The 18,184-nt window shown below is 35.6% G+C and overlaps 3 protein-coding genes across 5 annotated transcripts in view; 2 read left to right on the top strand and 1 right to left on the bottom strand.

Moving 5' to 3' along the window:
- Positions 1-3,398: 3,398 nt before the first annotated feature.
- LOC113303772 (pyridoxal 5'-phosphate synthase-like subunit PDX1.2) lies at positions 3,399-4,847 on the top strand. Its single transcript, XM_026552854.1, has one exon. The coding sequence runs from the start codon at positions 3,660-3,662 to the stop codon at positions 4,527-4,529; it is 870 nt and encodes a 289-aa protein (XP_026408639.1). The 5' UTR covers positions 3,399-3,659; the 3' UTR covers positions 4,530-4,847.
- A 334-nt stretch (positions 4,848-5,181) lies between these two features.
- Positions 5,182-7,389, bottom strand: LOC113303771 (mitochondrial arginine transporter BAC2-like). Its single transcript, XM_026552853.1, has 2 exons — positions 6,854-7,389; positions 5,182-6,149 (listed from the first exon to the last, which is right to left on the bottom strand). Exons 1-2 carry the CDS (start codon positions 7,100-7,102, stop codon positions 5,451-5,453), a joined length of 948 nt encoding a protein of 315 aa, XP_026408638.1. The 5' UTR covers positions 7,103-7,389; the 3' UTR covers positions 5,182-5,450.
- Positions 7,390-16,579: 9,190 nt separating this feature from the next.
- Positions 16,580-18,184, top strand: part of LOC113303770 (serine-rich adhesin for platelets-like) — a 4,843-nt gene continuing 3,238 nt past the window's right edge. The window contains exons 1-2 of one of the 3 annotated variants that reach the window (XM_026552851.1): positions 16,580-18,007; positions 18,085-18,154. In XM_026552851.1, the coding sequence (XP_026408636.1) occupies positions 17,830-18,007; positions 18,085-18,154 (248 nt within the window). In that variant the 5' untranslated portion in view covers positions 16,580-17,829. The remainder of the gene's footprint in view (positions 18,008-18,084; positions 18,155-18,184) is intronic. The other 2 variants (XM_026552850.1, XM_026552849.1) reach the window with 2 other exon arrangements.

Below are 18,184 nucleotides of genomic sequence, written 5' to 3'. Positions count from 1 at the left end.
TTGTAAGGTAATATTTTATTAACGAGTTATGTTTTAGGTCACTTACGAATTTGGGGCAACATGAGAAGACTCTAACTCATAAACATATGTGGGTCACTATATAAATTTTAGGTTACACGTCAGATTTTTGGAAAATGGACTAATTTTTGCCACAAAAAGATTTCGGATCACTTGACAAATTTTGCGACATGTGGTGTATTTTGGGTTGGGGTTAGATTTTGGATCGCAAAGTGATTTTAGGTTTTATGTTTTAATCGTTGGAATTTTCAATTCCATGTCATTATATAATATACTATTAATCGACTTAGTAGCTCTTGATAATTTTAATTCAATAGTTGTTTTAGGCGTAAAACAAATAAAGTTGAAGTGAGAGTATTCATGTGAGTTCGAGAGATCAAAATCACATGGAACTTGCCTAAACTAAGAAATGGTTGTTCGAGCGTCGCTTCGGTCACAAAGAGAGGAGATGAGGTTTTAGGGTGAAAAGCATAGAAAGAGTGACAGATCATGATGGTGATATGATGATAGATGGTGTCTTCGAAATACGAATATCAAGTTCTTCGACTTTGCTATGAACTACTACTACTATAGGGATTCACTGATCTTACTGAGAGATACTAATTATGAGAGATTTCAGGATGATCTATGAGCAGACTGTATTTATTATTTATAATAGTAGTATTAGTAGTAGAAGCACACCGGTCCCCGTAAGAAATGGAAAACATGTTGAAAATAGAAGAATTGAGAAGACTCAAGAAAACTTGGAAGATATAGCAAAGATGGTAAAATCCTTTCTGCATTGCTGGGAAGACTGATTACTATCCTCTCTTTTTTCCATGTGTGTCACGACTTAAACTCTTTGTGTTACGAGTGTGAGTTGGCATACCGCATTTTTCGTGACTGCCAGACCAATCCCTAGATAATATCCCCACATTTGTGAAGTTTTATTTCTCGCTAAAATAAGTAGAGTCAATACACTTCTACTGTTGAGTTGAAAGAGTCGTATAAGACTACCTAGTCAAGTAATCGGGCGATGGGTCTCGTAGGGACTCAATAATTTCTATTAAATTAAATAGAATAGACGAGCGATTTGCGATGAGCTTTGAACGAAGTGTTGTGAGCGATGAGATCTAATGCCACTCAGCGATGTAACATTTCATGTCACTAGCGCATGACTTTGAAAAAATAACAAGTGATGATGACAGATATTGACATATATAATCGAAATGTAAAATAATCTCATGTTCGTAGCTCGGGGCATCAAATCAGAGTACCAATGACTTGTTGCGTCAAGAAACTGGCATCTTTTGTGAAAGATAAGTCCTGCAAAAGCTCAAAGGCAAGCTGTATAGGAAGCGATCAGACCGATGATGCTATATGGCGCGAAATATTGGTCTACCAATAGTCAACACCTCCGCGAGATGCACGTAGCAAAAATGCGTATGATGCGGTGGATATGTGGATATAAAAGACGAGATCGAATTATAAACGAGGATGTTCGTAGTAAACTTGGGGTAGCAGCGATCAAGGAAAAGCTTGCTCAACATCGCTGAGATGGTATGGCCATATACGACGAAGGCCCCTTGAGGCACCAGTGCACACATGTATTATAATACGTGTATTAGGCGCAAAGAGAAGTGTGGGTCGACCAAATTTATTCCTAGAGGAAGAAGTGAAGTGAGTTATGAAAGGTCGTAACCTATCCGAAGAACTGGCGCTGAATAGATGTGCGTGGAAGTCAGCTATTCATGTACTGGAAGCTTGACATTTACATCTTCGCATATCTTAGGTTTTTATTTCTAGCCTACCCTAACTTGTTTGGGACTAAAGGCTTTTGGATTTGGACTTGGTGTTTGTTTCTAATCCTTGTGCATTCCACTCATTCTTTTGAGAGGATATCTTCCTAGAATAAAATTAAAATCAACATGAAAAGATTTTAATCCTAAATTAAATCATACTTTTCTGATTTTAACAGTCTCCTCTTTCTAACACACAAATATGACGCTCTGTAGGTTTTTGACCTCTCTTGCCTAATTAGTTTGGTGCTATTCGAATGTAACTTAGCTCTTAGCTCATAAAATCATAATCGTGTCTTATTGTAAGCTTTCCGACACACAAATATGACGCTATGTAGATTTTCGATATCTCTTACCTAATTAGCATAGTGCTATTTGAATGTAACTTAGCTCTTAGCTTATAAAATCGTAATCATGTCTTGTTGTAATATTTGATATGAATGAGAATAGTACTTATTTACCAAAAAGAAAGAAAAAAAGTGATTGTGACCATCATTTCTTCTTCTTTAGCAGATTTATCGATGATTTGAGCTCTTCTTCATTTCATTGATAATTCAAAGTTCAGGTTACAAGAAGTTTCAAGCCATCAAGATACAAGAGTAATAAAGTAACACCATATAAAACTAGTATAAAACCAAATATTCTAACAAAAGAAGAGAAAAAATAACGAAAAAACATTAGAAATATGTATGTAAGAATCGATTGAACCGGAGGAGAAATGGTTTTCAGATCATAAATCCATCATTTTTATGCTTTTCTTCTTTTTTAGAAAGAGATAATCCAAGGTAGGAGTGGTTTGCTTTGAGTCTTGAATATGTCGGCTGTCAGAGCTTATCGCCAATGATCTTGAAAACCATGAAACCTAACCAAGAACGATCATGAAATTCGATAGAAGCTCATAGAAACGGTCATCTTAAAGACGAAAATAACTTGCTGTCGGCATGGGGAATAAATCCCAAAGCTAAACCTAAAAGAACATGAAAAACCTAACTAATCTATGAAATGACCTGATGAAAACTAAAAGAAAGTTGGGTACTCCTCATATGAGCAGATCTGAGCAGCTAAATGTTGCCAGAGAGAAGTCTTTTTGATCACCGGAAATCGCCCGTGAGAGAGATGGAGAAGTAGAGAGAAAGCTACCTAGTGTTTTTATACATGGTTTTGGATCAACCTATAATAAATCAGATAGGATATCAAAAACAAATATATCCTCTATCCGTTTCTCATACTCGATGAATAATCCAGATTTAAGACCCATAAAGATCAAATAGGTACCTAATGCCGTTAGAATCAGGGAATATATAGCAAAATCCAACACACAAGAAGCATATCCCACGACTAACACACGCACACGCACACGCCCATCATGTCCAACTAAATCTCAGACAACAAAATTTGTACTCCATAGTACAAATCCATCACTCATTTGATTAAAAACCTACAAAACACACCCATACATTCAACCCAAGTTCACAACAATGCAAAAAGTTAGTTGGACCGATCGGTCCAATCCCATAGCATGCCTAAATCCAGACACAATGGCAGTGGGTGTGTTTTGTAGGTTTTTAAACTGTACAAAACAATGGGTTTGAAGCACATTCTAGACCCCTCCGGTCACATTTTTGCCTTTTTGAGTTGAAAAACTTTCACCGTCTTTTTTTGAAGTGCCGGACCGACCATTCCCGCTTTCTCGAGAAACTTCTGGGACCCAAAATAAATTTCCAATTCGTTATTCAACACCCCCAGATGTTCTTCTTCTTCTCTATCTACACTCCATTTTGATTCTCTCTTTTTCTTTTGTCTCTCTCTATTCTCCACAACCAAACCCCAAAACACAAACCAGAATTATTTTTTCTTCAAGAAATGGCAGATGAAAGTGTTCTAGCAGTATACAATCACACAACAATTACAGATTCAAAGAAGAAAAACCCATTTGCAAAAAACTTAGGCAGAGCTCAGATCATCAGAGGTGGAGCCATTATTGAAGTTGTCAACTCGAAACAAGCTAAACTTGCTGAAGAAGCTGGTGCTTGTGCTATCACAATCTCTGAATCTCATAATGGTGGGGATGTTCTGAGAATGGTTGATCCTTCACTGATTAAAGAAATTAAACGATCAGTTAACATTCCTGTGATTGCCAAATCAAGAATCGGTCATTTTGTTGAAGCACAAATTCTGGAGTCAATTGGTGTTGACTATATTGATGAGAATGAGATATTAACACCAGCAGATGATCAAAACTTCATTAACAAGAGAAATTTCAGAGTTCCATTTCTCTGTGGTTGTCAAGGATTAGGTGAAGCATTGAGAAGGATTAGAGAAGGGGCTTCATTGATTAGAACACAAGGGGATGTGATTGGGAATGGGGATATTGTTGATTTAGTTAGAAATGTTAGGTCAATCATGGGTGAAATTAGGGTTTTGAATAATATGGATGATGATGAAGTTTTTGCATTTGCTAAGAAAATATCAGCACCTTATGATCTTGTGATTCAGACTAAACAGCTTGGTAGATTGCCTGTTGTGCATTTTGCTTCCGGTGGGATTGTCACGCCGGCGGATGCTGCTTTGATGATGCAATTAGGTTGTGATGGGGTTTTTATTGGGTCTGAGGTGTTTATGAATTCTGATCCTTATAATAGTGTGAGATCTATTGTTAGAGCTGTTATGCATTATAATGATCCTCATGTTTTAGCGGAATGTGGTCGAGGAGCAGGAGGAAGAGATTTCTGAAGCTAGAGTCATCATTGATCCTCAGGTCAGCTGAAAGATGAGTTTTTGATGTTTTTAGATTGCATTTATGTTATCTATTCTCTTCAGAATTTTAAAACTAGATTGCTGTGGTATAATGTGTATGCCTGTATGGTCTTGTGTTTGTTGTCTTTGTGTTTGAGAGTTTTGATCTTATAGAGCCTAATGTATTGATAAACACCATTGTTACTTATGTTTACCTGTTTTGATGTTAGTTTGAATGTAAGAGTTTATGTGCTTGTGCTTCCAGAACTGGATAATATATGAGCATAATATCTATATAAATTCTCTTATTACGTATATCTACTGAATCGCAGCATACCTGCAGTCGACTTGATACTGGTGTTTGTTTGATTTGATACGATCTATTGAACCATAGCACGAAGTTTCTGTGATACCAACTTGACTAGTACTGTATTTATGAGCATAAACTCCATATGGAAAACTTGCAGACCTATATTTACTAAAATGCTGATGCTGGTTCAGTAATTGCACTGTTGTTCTAAGCAACTTCATAAAGCAAATAGGTATGAACATTTAGTTATTGTTATTATCAGGCATCCTAATGAAAGGTTGATTCATAGATGGATGCAGTTGAGCATTTCTTTGAATCTACAACAAATATGATTAGTACATCAATTTATTTCATTTTGATATTAAATTGCATTCAATCGCACATAATGTGACGTTGCAAGAATTTTGTTAACATGGATGTTTTACATAGGTGTAAAATTCTTTGAATTCCAATAGTTGTGACAGCAACACTAACCTTCATCTATAGTGTGTTCCCCAATATGAATGGGGCATAATGGTCGATTTTCAAATGAAAACGGCAGAACTATCATCTTGCAGAATTCTGCTTCGTAAGTTTCCCAATATTAGGAGGTAGAACATCATCTTACTCTATAATCCGTTCTCTTCCGTTTGGTTGTTACTGAAAAATATTCGCAGGCTAACCTCGTAGGCAGTGAAGATGGCACCATTAACCACGAAAGCCCTAGCAATTGCAGCACCTAGTCCTCTCCACAGGACGCTATAACCTTCTTCTTGTACACTTTTGCGAAAACAATCAACAATACCTAGATATTTAGGTGGGAATTGATCTAACCTAGTCTGTGTTTGTGCTTGGAGTCTAGATTTCACAACATCCAAGGGATAGCACGCAATCCAGCTAACCACTCCTGCTAGACCTCCTGCAACTAACATTGTTTTTAGCGTTTCTTGTCCTGTTTTGCGGCAACCTGGGTGTAGCTTCTCTCTGGCGTATTCATAGCTCCAAAAGTATACACCATGACCAGGTGCATCTCTTAGCACTGTGACTGTTAGGCCTCGGTATAATCCCTTTAGTCCTTCCTTCTTTAGGATGCTTTTAATTATGCTTCTTGGTCCTTCTTGACTCTCTCTGATATTTGTGTTGGGTTTGTTTGATTGTAATTGGAGGCGAATTTTTACAAGTTCGACTGGACTGAGCAAGAAGCTCTGTAGGGCACCTGTCCCGAAACCTCCTATTGCAACACTTCTATAGGAAGGGGGATCATTGTTGTTGGGTGATTTGTTGAAAGCTTGTGACAGGATAGCATAAGCTTGGAAGACCATTGCGTTCTGCAGAAAAATGTACTTGTTAGGGAGTGACTGGGAGATTATATACACAATATTTACTAGCTGCCCAGTAGTATAACCCTGGTAGGCTGGCTAATACGACTTAGTTGTTTCCTTTTTAAGAACAGATTATGTTACATCAGAACCTAAGACAAAACCTGAATACCTGCTACTTGTTAGGTTTACAATAAGCTCTCAACAGGAAAACAAAGCCAATTAAGCATATCTTGTATGCTAATAAATCCTTGCAGTCACTAGGGAACTTGTTTTTCCACTCAGTCTATACAGTTGTTTTGAACAGTTTTCTAGTAATTTCTAGTTTATTTTTGTCGACACAATGTTTATGATTATGTATCATTCCTTCTATGCGAGATAGATTGGCAGCTAACAAATTAGAGGGTGTAATCAAAATCTTAGAAAAATTTTATAGGTAACTCAAGAATCCTGTACTAATAGCTCTCTGCCTGTCTCGGTTATATTGTAAGACAATCACTTAATCTAATGTCATGGATATAACAATTCCTATTTGAGCCTTGTTTTCACTTAGAGGGAATTGCATAATCCAGAAAACCTAATCGTAAACATGTTTCCAATTTCGAGCCTTATTTTATCTCAGAATCTATTCAATCAGTCCCAGAATGAAAAAATCAGGAAAATTATGAAATAAAGAAACATGGCATAGATGAGAGGAAGAAAGGAACAAGAACCTGGAAAGAAACAGAAGCCAAAGGAGCAGCCATGCCTTTATAAAGAGCACAAGGACCTTCAGAAGAAACAATATTTCTCAATACTCCAAAAGCAGACCTAGTTGCTGTATTACTAACAGAAGGTTGTTGAAGACGAATCTTAAGAGTGTCTAAAGGATAACCAGATACAACTCCTGCCATACCTCCAAACCCACCTGCAACAAATTCTTTCCCCCAACTACTTGCTAGAAACTCCGGCCAAAACTCCATCTTTTCTATTTCTTTCCACCGCTGCTCCTTCCCATTTACTTACTAACCCCCCTCTCTGAAACTACTCTTTGGAGAGATATGAATTCCTTTTTCTTGGTTCTCTCTAATTATAAAGAAAGATTCCAATAACTGCAATCAAGAAACAGAGCGTTAACCAATCTTCTTCTCTGCGAGTGTCTGGTGAATTTAATGAAAAGCTTAGGACAAAACAAAAGCCACCGTTGGTGGTGCTGATGTAATGGTGGGGGTGGCTCTCTGTAATCTGATTCTGATCAGCAAATAAGAAACGTCCCTATTTTTGCTTTTTCTTGTTCACTAGATAACGTAGTAAGGCGGGTCTGTGACACGTGCTTCCTTTGAGTCACTCTACACGTAGTTTCGTACTTGGTGTTCCATATCTGTTGGTAAGTCAGTGTAACAAACTTTCCGAACCAATCGGTCCGGATACGGAACCCATGGACCACGGCGTAGCGAAGCCAATTGAAACTGATAGTATACTCCTGTTTTTTGTTTCTATTTTTGCCCATTGAGAATATCACTTTTTCTGAAACGGAGAAGCAGTGATTTAAACGAAAAGATAAGTAAAATTGTAGAATGGCTCTGGGAGCCGGTCAATAATTGGGAGCAAATATTCCCACCTGCTCTTACTTAGCCTGTTTGATGTTCGTGTAGGAACCGGAACGCAGTGAAAAGGAAATGTTACCTCGGGAACTGAGTAAAAAGAGGATTGTTACAGTCTAGAACGAGAAACTCGTTTTGGTGAAATGAGAAAATGACACGTGATATAATGTTTTGGACTTTGAGTGACGTAAGGGTCTTACTCCGCCGTTAGGTTAAAACTAACGAACAAAACAGTGACGGATGACGGTGTTGAGCACCCAAGTGTAAAAGTGGGTGTACCAATTAGGAAGGGTATAGATGAGTAGGGATATCAGCTAAGCTGAGTCAAGTGAACTCAATGGTTAGCTAGCTTTTGAGCCGACTCTTGCAGCCCTGGTTTAGATTCTCTGAGCCAAGCTCTATGCGGATATTCCTAATCAGAAAAAGTGGTACTAAGCCAACTGGAACAGACAAACTCATACATTCTTTTATCAAACGTGGGTGACACGTTATGCCATAATGGGTTTGAAGAAACATCACTACCTAACCATTTTTTGAAAATGATTAAAATTAAAGTGTTGATAAGAATTGAGATGATGACCAGATGAGCAATACCAATTATGCATTCCCTCGATTTGATATGGATCGAATCTTACTTTAAGAAAAAACATAAACAACAAAATCAATGTTCCGAGATAATTGACGTGATGATGTGTAAGAGTTAGCGTTATAAATGCCACGCGCACATTTTTGTCACTAGATCATGAATGCTTGACCGTCTTATGTAGCGAAACTCCAAATGTTTTTTTGTCAAATTTCAAAGCAAATGAAGAATGCTTGGATTTGTTGTTTTAGTAGGCCAAGCATTATATCATTGGCGCTTCTCAAAGTTCTAGTTCAAAGTTCAAACTAATGGGTCCAATTGAAATAAGCACAAGCTAAATATTGATTTTCTTCGATCACGTGACTAACTACTTCACTTCAATAATTTTTACTGTTAAAGCCTTAAAGGCAATGACTACGTAAACCAAACAATTATGCAGTGATCGAATAATAAATTAACAGATGATGTGTGATTATTTTACTGACAGATGTGCATATTACGGTGAACATTTTCAGCGGATTGCGCATGTCGTATGTTATAAGGATTACAGGAAAGTTTTATCGGGTAAATCTTAAATTCAAGTATCAATTTAATGCACGAAACACATGATGATATAGTCATGAATAAAAAGTCATTACAACTCTAAGGATTATATTTTATGGATGTTCAGCGGATTCTTGTAATTAGTACGTTTGTATGGCAAAAACAACTACATATGTAATTCTCAGTATGTGTTTGCGAAATTGTAGGCAACCATTTTGGTTCATGTTTATTAGGACAACCAGCGCAAGATGATGTCGAATGACTACTAAAAGAAAATGCAGAAAGAGTCTTTCCCGGAATGCTGTGAGTCTTGATTGCACGCATTGGGGGCCACTACACAAAATCAACTGTTGTTCTGGAAGCGGCAACTTCTTATGATTGTTGGATATGTCATGCTTTTTATAAACTTACGGGTTCAAATAACGACATCGATATTTTGTATAAATCGCTTTTGTTTGAAGAACTGAAGTATGGAACTGCTCCAACTTCAAATTTCACCATCAATGACAGTAGCTATAACTTCGTGTATTTTCTGGGCGACATAATTTATCCAGCGCGGTCAACTTTTGTTCAAGCTTACACGAGACACCGAACACGAGAAGAACCATGATAGAAGGTACTTTAAATACGAATCATATAGGGTGTATAAGGATGTCGAACGAGTATCTGGAATTTTTAAAATGAAGTTATGTTATAGCATTGCTCGGTTGAACCCATAAGTTTTGCTTTCTCAAGCTTGTTGTCAATGTAAGGTGATCAAAACTATATCTTGTTTATAGTCTGCTAAGTCAGGTCTCAAATAGGTTATAATTGTAGTTGAGTATCAGAGGTCACCCTTGAAGACTGAAGATCGGCGAAGACATTTGGAGAACTTATGTATCAGGTATGTGAGTACTGAACCATTCTATTTTACTCACTATTTCATCATTCTATCTATTGAGACTATGCCGTATGATTTATAGTATATTTACAAAGAAGAAGTTTTGAGTCAATCTTGTTTTGTGAAAAATATCAAAATATGATTTAGCAATTAAGGTCCTTAAAAATATTAGTTTTATGAATTAATTTGTGGATCAATTGAAAATCGCCCATGCAAATGATCATATCACTTGGGAATGTTTCAAACATCATAAGGGAGAAATATGAACTTACTGATATTTCTACTCGGCGTAGGTTGGCGAACCAGTTCACAAACCATGGATATCTAAGACACATAAATACAGGAAGGTTGGCGAACTAGTTCGCAAACCGCAATTTCAATTGGGAACAGTTCACGAACCCGGTTGGCGAACCGTGGTGAACTGAATATTATAAGATGGATAAATATGCTAGCAGTTGGCGAACGCAAACCATGGTAAAGGAGTTATGTAGTCTATAAGGGTTGGCAAAGTTTGTTCACGAACCATAGCACCCTAACTCGTGAACAAGCCCTACGGTTGGCGAACCATTGTACTAATTGTCTCGATAATGTTTAACAGATGCTTAAAGACTTATTATTTTAATATGTTTTAGCATTGTTAAAACTCTTTTAAACAATTTTAAGACTCCATTGATCACTTAAACACTTACGTGTGTGTATCATGATTAATTTCTTAGGTGTGCAAATGAACATCAAATAACTTTCAGTTATTTGGCTAACTTGCCAAACCGAATAGTCATTATACACGGTTCTGTAACCGAACCTATGTGTATACTCCTCTATTATATTTTGAAGACCTAAATTGTTTACTTGATTCTCAAGTTATCTTAGCTTGAATTCTAAGATAATCCTGGTCTTTGAAAACTATAAATAGAGCATCTATGTAAACTGGCAAAATCAATCCCTGACACTTTGTGTCCTAGTTGATTCTAGAGTCGTCCTTTATTGACTTAGGTTTTCTCTGTGAAATTTTATCAGGCCTACGATTAAAAGACTTTGCTTTGAGGATTCGTGAAGACAGGTCCGACTATCTTTACCTTGATAGCTCGTGAATCCTGATCTTATTTTTTGGTTAGCGAGGTTCTCGTATTCTCTTTCAGGCGAGATAGATTGTAATCACAACGTTCTCTTTGTCTCAAACTTTGTGATTCCTCAAGATAGATATCTAAATATTGATCTTAGTTGATTTTTCAAAGATTGTTCTTCAGAGGTGGCTAAGAATCTAGGATGCTCTTCGGGAGTCGTAAGTTCCGGATTTGTGAGGTTTGCTAGCTTTGTCTGTTGCAAACATTTTTTTATACCTTGATCTTTGATTTAAATGGAAATAAAAAAGGCTTATATGTTAGAGGTAGATTGGTATCAAAAGTCTTCACTTTGACTGAAACAACTCTTACGATGTAAAGGATGCCAACTAAGAGAATCAAGTGCATAGAACCTTTTGAGATTCAAGAGACATACGGAGAGCGACTATAACTGAACCGCTTGGAAGGTGGGTTCCGTCTCAACTACATTCCATTCTGAAGTCTGATAGTAGGCTACTTAATATAGTGTGGTGTTCAATTTGGACGAGGTCCCGGGGTTTTTATGCTATTGCGGTTTCCTCGTTAACAAAATTTCTGGTGTCTTTTTTTTTTCGCATTATACTGTTTATCTTTATAATTGAATTTACACAAGTTTGTACGTATATTTAATCTAAATGGATACATTCGCTTAATTGTAATAAATTACGAGATTTTACCAAATTCTTACTCCAATGAACAACTAAGGCATAACGAGTATGAAGTCATCTTTATATTCCTCAACTTCAGGTTAAAGAAAATCAACAACATGGTCCAGCTGATGATGACATTGATAACCAAATTTTTCCCTTTGGTTTTGAACAATAATAAGACCTTGACATACTAATATTTTCGTCCTTACTTCCACCAATGTACAAACAAATATTTGTAACCCAACTACGATATAATTGTCTTATCATAGTTTATTTCCAAGTAAATATTTCACGGTTGAAAAATCGATATATGTCTTCCAAATAATTCGTAAGACTCTTATATTGTGCGAAGCATAAAACAAAATCACTTAATCTTGTAATTTTATTAAATGGTTAAAGAAAAATCACTTGAAGCTATGCTGGAAACATAGGGTTTATGCTTCAGTAAGATTTATTACTAATTTCGTACCATGAAAAAGCCCTTCGGTTGGCTAATCATTGTACTACCTCCGTTTCAAAATAATAGGCAGGTTTGTGTGTAAATTTATACACAAACCTGCCTATTATTTTGAAACGGAAGGAGTACTAATTGTCCCGAAAATGTTTAGCAGATGCTTAAAGACTTATTATTTTAATATGTTTAGCATGTTATAACTATTTAAACACTTCTAAAACTTCATTGATCACTTAAACAGTTACATGTGTGTATCATGATTAATTTTTTAAGTGTTTAAATGAACATCAAATAGCTTTCAGTTATTTGGCTAACTTGCCAAACCGAATAGTCATTATACACGGTTCTGTAACCGAACCTATGTGTATACTCCTCTATTATATTTTGAAGACCTAAAGTGTTTGCTTGATTCTCAAGTTATCTTAGCTTGAATTCTAAGATAACCCTCGTCTTTGAAAACTATAAGTAGAGCATCTCAGTAAACTGGAAAAATCAATCCCTGACACTTTATGTCCCAGGTGATTCTAGAGTCTTCCTCTATTGACCTAGGTTTCATATGTGAAACGTTATTAGGTCTACGCTTAAAAGACTTCGCTTTGTGGATTTGTGAAGACAGTTCTGATTATCTTTACCTTGATAGTTTGTGAATCATGATCTTGTTTTTCTGTTATTGAGGTTTTCATAATATCTTTCAGGCAAGATCGATAGTAGTCGTCTCAGACTTTGTGATTCCTTAAGATATATATCTAAAGACTGATGTTAGTTGATATTTGAAAGATTGTTCTTGAGAGGTGGTTAAGAATATAGGCTGCTCTTCTGGAGTCGTAAATTCCGAATTTGTGAGGTTTGCTATCTTTGTCTATTGCAAATATATTTCACACCTTGATTTTTCATTAGAACGGAAATCAAATAGGCTTATCTGTTAGAGGCAGATTGGTATCAAAAGTCTTCACTTCGGCTGAAAAAACTCTTAGGATGTAAAGGACGTCAGCTAAGGGAATCAGGTGCGTAGAACCCTGTGAGGTTCGAGAGACGTAAGGAGCGCGACTATAGCTGAATTCCTTGGATGGTGGGTTCAGTCTCAACTACATTCCAGTCCGAAGTCTGATAGTAGGTTAGTGTCGACTGTAGAGTCTTAATATAGTGTGGTGTTCAATCTGGACGAGGTCCCAGGGTTTTTCTGCTATTGCGATTTTCTCGTTAACAAAATTTCTGGTGTCTTGTGTTTTTCCTTTTCCGCGATATATTGGATATTAATTTTTGAGACCGTCCAAGTACTATGCTTAACAATCAGGTTCATGGACCTTGTGTCTATATACATACTGATTGAGTAGAGGTTAAGATATATGTTAACTCTATATACATATTTTCAAGGATCATTAAGTTTGTGTATTTGTTATTGTATTATTGTCTATACAGATTGCCGAACGAAAAAGTTGATTGTATTTGGTATCCTCTGTGTTTTCAAGTTTCACATCATTTGTGGACCGTATCGTTCATTAAAACCAGTAAAAATAAATAATTTACGCTCATCTGTATCATTTTGCATAATATGGTAATCGAGAAATGCCGATCGGATGCCAGTTGGACAAGTTAAATTTCCAAATAAATATTAGTGGAAAGATGTTTGACCCCGTCATGAAGGGCCCGCAAGAGACTATAGAATAGTAGAAGAGAGAATTCAAAACAAAGGTTTATATTTAACACTAAGGGAGGATCTAACCGCAAACAACTATGTGAATTCCGAAGAAGAAACCCTCAAAGTTTTTTTTTTTTTTTGTACTTTTAATTATCATTTCAGTCATTTTAATTCTTTTAATATAATTTGATTTGTGTAATGAACAATCCTTTCTTGAGACGAGAGTTTTAAGCATTATCTTTGGATTAGAAAAAAAAAACATTGAAATCCAATTTATGGATTACATTGAATTTTAAGTAATATCTTTGAAATTAAGGATTCTATTGAAGTCCGAAATTACTATTGTATCAAATAGGAAAAGAATTAACTAACTATTAAATACAAACTAATAATAATATCTTCATGTAATGAACTAACCAATTAACTAATGTAATGTCATCATTGATATCCTCATATAAGGGGTCTACTGGCCAGAATCAATGTCAATTATTATTGGTTGTAGTCGTGCCTTCCGTGTATGAATTTCATCAAATTCAGCTTGTCAGATTCGTCGGGCGTGTGACATTTATCCTTGACGTGTTTATTTTTAGGATTTCTTTCGTGTGCGCATTAAACAATTTCTTTTCAACCGCCTTGTGACCCCCCTTCTTTATTTTTAAGGCCATTTTCTTAAGTTATACTGTACTATATTTTAACAATACTGAATTTTTATTGTTTTCAAAACGTTCTTGCATGTTGAATTCTAATGATTGTGCGACATCTCGAGGTGCGTTTTTGTTATTTTTTATTCTTTTGTTACGCGGTCCATTATATCTTTCTGCATTTCTATTAATATAAAGATTAGAATTACCATGTTAGGATCCGCCAACGTTGAGTTCAGGATTTGAGTTTGTTTCTGGTGAAGAATATGGAGACATACACTGTTGGGAAATATTTGTAGCCACATGTGATGGTTCCTATCCTATCAACATATCAAGGTTATATCGGTTCAACTTTTTAAGGATGTGGATATATTCTTCGTATTTCTTATTCTTATTCTTATTATAACAAACATAACATATTTCTTATTCTTTGCCATTTTACTTGAAACTCGTATTTCTTATTCTTTGTCATTTCTCTCGAGTTCGTTGGTGCAGTTTGAAAGTATTATAAGTTAGTTATTATAACAAACATAACATATTTTAAATATCAATTAAACAAATTCAAATACAACTTATGAAACCGATTTCGATTTCACCGCTCATTCTACAATGATTCGTTTGCATTATCAAAGCTAATCAAGTCTTCATGTCTTTGTTGATGGTACTAAAATGGCCTGAAAACCCAACAACATCACAGAATTTTGGATTTTCAGTTTCCTGATAATTTTTCTTTTTAAGTATTCCCCCAAAGCACGTTATGTTGTTGTTGAACACCATTGGTAAGATCAACCGTAAAAACTAAATAAGCTCAAGCAAATAGTTTTATCTTCATCCTGATTATACTTTAGACTATGAAATTTTGTCGATTGGAGCATTTTGTGTTTGCGATAAACCTGCCATTTTGTAAGAGATTTGTTTGATTTTGGAAGAGATAACTTGAGATTAAAAGAGATTTGTTTGAGATTATGGGTGTTGAAGGTGTGATTTTGGAAGTAAAAAAAGTTGAGTTATAAGCGAAATAATTAAAATTGTTCGATGAACTAGCCATTATCGTCCTAGCCTAGGTCGATCGACTCAACCTGAGCCGAGTCTCGACCGATCGTCTAAGTTTCAACCGTTTGTCTTAAATTGAGTCCAGTTTCCAGTTTACCATCTCCACTATGCGGTGAGAATGGGAAAGTTTTCTCATTTTTCCACTCAACTGGACTTGCTATGACATGACAAATAATTATAAATATTCCCATAACATTCAAGCACATGTTCTATTCTCTATTTTTTTTAGTTGGTGGAAAATTATGATATTGGCGAGACTTAAAACCAAAAACATAACTTTTCTCTCTTATATAGTTCTGCTCCCAAAAACTAAGAGAAAATGATCAAATATGAGCGAGGCTTATTACTTGTCACTATGGATTAGTTGTAGGAGTTTTATTCTCTATAGTTTAGTGTGCTTAACTAGCTTTTTCTTTGATCTCAGTATATTCTTGCTATTAGGCTTAATGTTTTCTTATTTGTGTGATTCTCATTTTCACTTTCCGTGCAATTTTAACTTTCCCTTTCGTAAGATTATTTCTATTTTTAAGGTTTTCTTCGTGGTTCGCTGGTTTAGGTTTAAGTACTTTGGAGATTGACGCGGTTATTACCTAATTATTCTCTACAACCTCAGAAGATATTGGGTAAATTACTTTTTTTTTTCGTTACAAGTACATCTCTCGTTCAAAATGGTTGGATTAACTATGATTTATATGGTATCTCGATTTACTTGTTATTTTATACTTCACTGTAATTAGTTCTTGAGTTTCTTGTCACAATATGCTTGCTCTTGAAAGCTATCATGGAAAAAATTTCTTTAATATTAGTGTCACAATATATTAATTAATAAAATTTGAGTCGCAATTTACATCATTGTCTTATAACCAATATATGAACTTAATTTTCATCCATCCATGTTAAGCTTTTGAAGATAAAGTATTTATTTTAACTAATTTCACCTCTGGTTGTGTCATTTGCCAAACCAAATTAAAGGACAAGACTGAAATATCAAGTGTACACTTATTGCTATAATTCATGATTGGTAAAGACTGTTACCAATATTGCTAGGACGGGTACCAATTTCGAAATTCAACAACCATAATCATTTTGTTTTATATGAAGAGGAGGGATCGACTCACAACCTTAGAATTACAGAGTCCCTCACAAAATCTCTCAGCCAATGGATTTCGTTGTATTGAATGGCTGCGATTAAATTTAAAAACGCGGGTTTTATAAGCGATCCGCGACCCAGTTAATATAGTACAGTAAGTTGTTCATTACTTAATTCAATCTGTCTTCGAAGACTCCGAACAACACCCATCTCATTCTTCTTTTTCTCTCGATCCTTTTCTTCAACCATATTTGTCATCAATTGATGAGTCCTTTGATTTTCTTTACTGACAAACACTTAAAATCTCTAAAGTGAATATGTAAGTCAATCTTTTATCTATTTGATTTCTAGGGTTTCAATTTGGGGATTCAGATTGTGGATTCTAATTTGAAACTTTAGTATCATAGATAAACAATATCAATCAATAATTCATTGTCATTAAAAACTTCAAAGCCGTAGTTTATTACAACTAACAACCATGTTGATTTACTGGTTTTCACATGAAATCCTTAAATTTGAAATTTTCAAACATTAACTAGGCAGTTCAACTTCTTCTTACAGGAAAATTGGTACCACCATTGTTGGTCTCGTCAGCAAGGTAGAAGTTGAACAAGAAAGATCAAAGATGGGTCAGGCAGGGTTACTTTGCTCCTTGCCCATGCCTATACACAACTTGATTTTTGCTTTCAGTTTATCAAATCCATGCTTTCAGAGTGTAATTATGATAACGTTTGCATTTTAGCTTTCTTTCTAAATTTTCAATTAATTTCATTTGCCGGGAAAGAAGAAAAGTCAGAAAATTGTGAACTGTCAAAGTGGGTAGTGGATAAAGTCAGTAAACCCGCATTTTCTTAAATTAAATCGCAGCCATACAATACAGCAAAATCCATTGGCTAAGGGAGTCTGTGAGGACTCTGTCATCCTAAGGCTGTGAGCAGATCCTTCCCCTAATATGAATTGGTTTGCTCCCCACTTAAATGGGTACCTGCCTTTAGCAATTACCACAAAATTAGCCTACGTCGGTATCTTTTTGATCCACCAGCCACAACCCCTTGCCCCAATAAAGGTCTACAGGATACAACTCAGTCAAACAGAAAGTTCAGCTAATAATAACTAATGCTCAACAACCTGTACTTTATTCTAATTTTTAAACAAGTCCCTAATTCTCTGCAAGGGCCTAAAGTTAAAAAGTTAACATTCTTTTCAAAAATTTTAAAATTTTAAAACCAAAATTTTGGGCACTTTCCCCTTTGGCGCTACTTTTTCACCAAAATTGAATCCCAAATTTTAAATATTTCAAAATTTGAAACTGAAAATTGAAAATTTAGGGTTTTCAAATAGTCCAATAATTCAACTGCTCCCCCCAAAAAACAAGTCTGTAAAAAAAAAAAACAAAAAAACCCTAGAAAAATATTCTGGTCCAGAGTTTCAGAAGAGTTCAGCGAATCAAACACTACTGATTCTGTAGATTCAATGGCTCAAGCTGAAAGGCTTGGTTTGCGAATGCAAAAGGAACTTAAACTTCTTCTTTCTGATCCACCTCATGGTGTTTCTTTTCCTATGGTTTCTGCTGATCCATCTGAGCTCCCTACTTCATCCTCCTCATCTTCCTCTTCTTCATCATCATCTTCCTTGTCCACCATTAACGCCAGTAAGCCTCACTCTCTCTCTCTCTCTCTCAATTTGATTCATTTTGGTTGATTTTTTTTTTTTTTTTTGTGTGTACAGTGATGGAAGGGCCTGAAGGAAGTGTATATGCAAAAGGGGTTTTTAGTATCCAGATTCAAATACCAGATCGGTTTGTTCAATTCTTTGTGTTTTTTTTGAG

The sequence above is a fragment of the Papaver somniferum genome, chromosome 8, assembly GCF_003573695.1.
Source record: "Papaver somniferum cultivar HN1 chromosome 8, ASM357369v1, whole genome shotgun sequence".
NCBI classification, from domain to species: domain Eukaryota; kingdom Viridiplantae; phylum Streptophyta; class Magnoliopsida; order Ranunculales; family Papaveraceae; genus Papaver; species Papaver somniferum.
This window is presented reverse-complemented; position numbering and strand designations above follow the sequence as displayed.

Excerpts from the sequence above, each read along its gene's own strand:
- LOC113303772 (XM_026552854.1), top strand. The coding sequence starts at position 3,660 with ATGGCAGATGAAAGTGTTCTAGCAGTATACAATCACACAACAATTACA.
- LOC113303771 (XM_026552853.1), bottom strand. The coding sequence starts at position 7,102 with ATGGAGTTTTGGCCGGAGTTTCTAGCAAGTAGTTGGGGGAAAGAATTT. Across the intron at positions 6,150-6,853 it reads TGGCTTCTGTTTCTTTCCAG|AACGCAATGGTCTTCCAAGC; the intron begins GTTCTTGTTCCT and ends ATTTTTCTGCAG.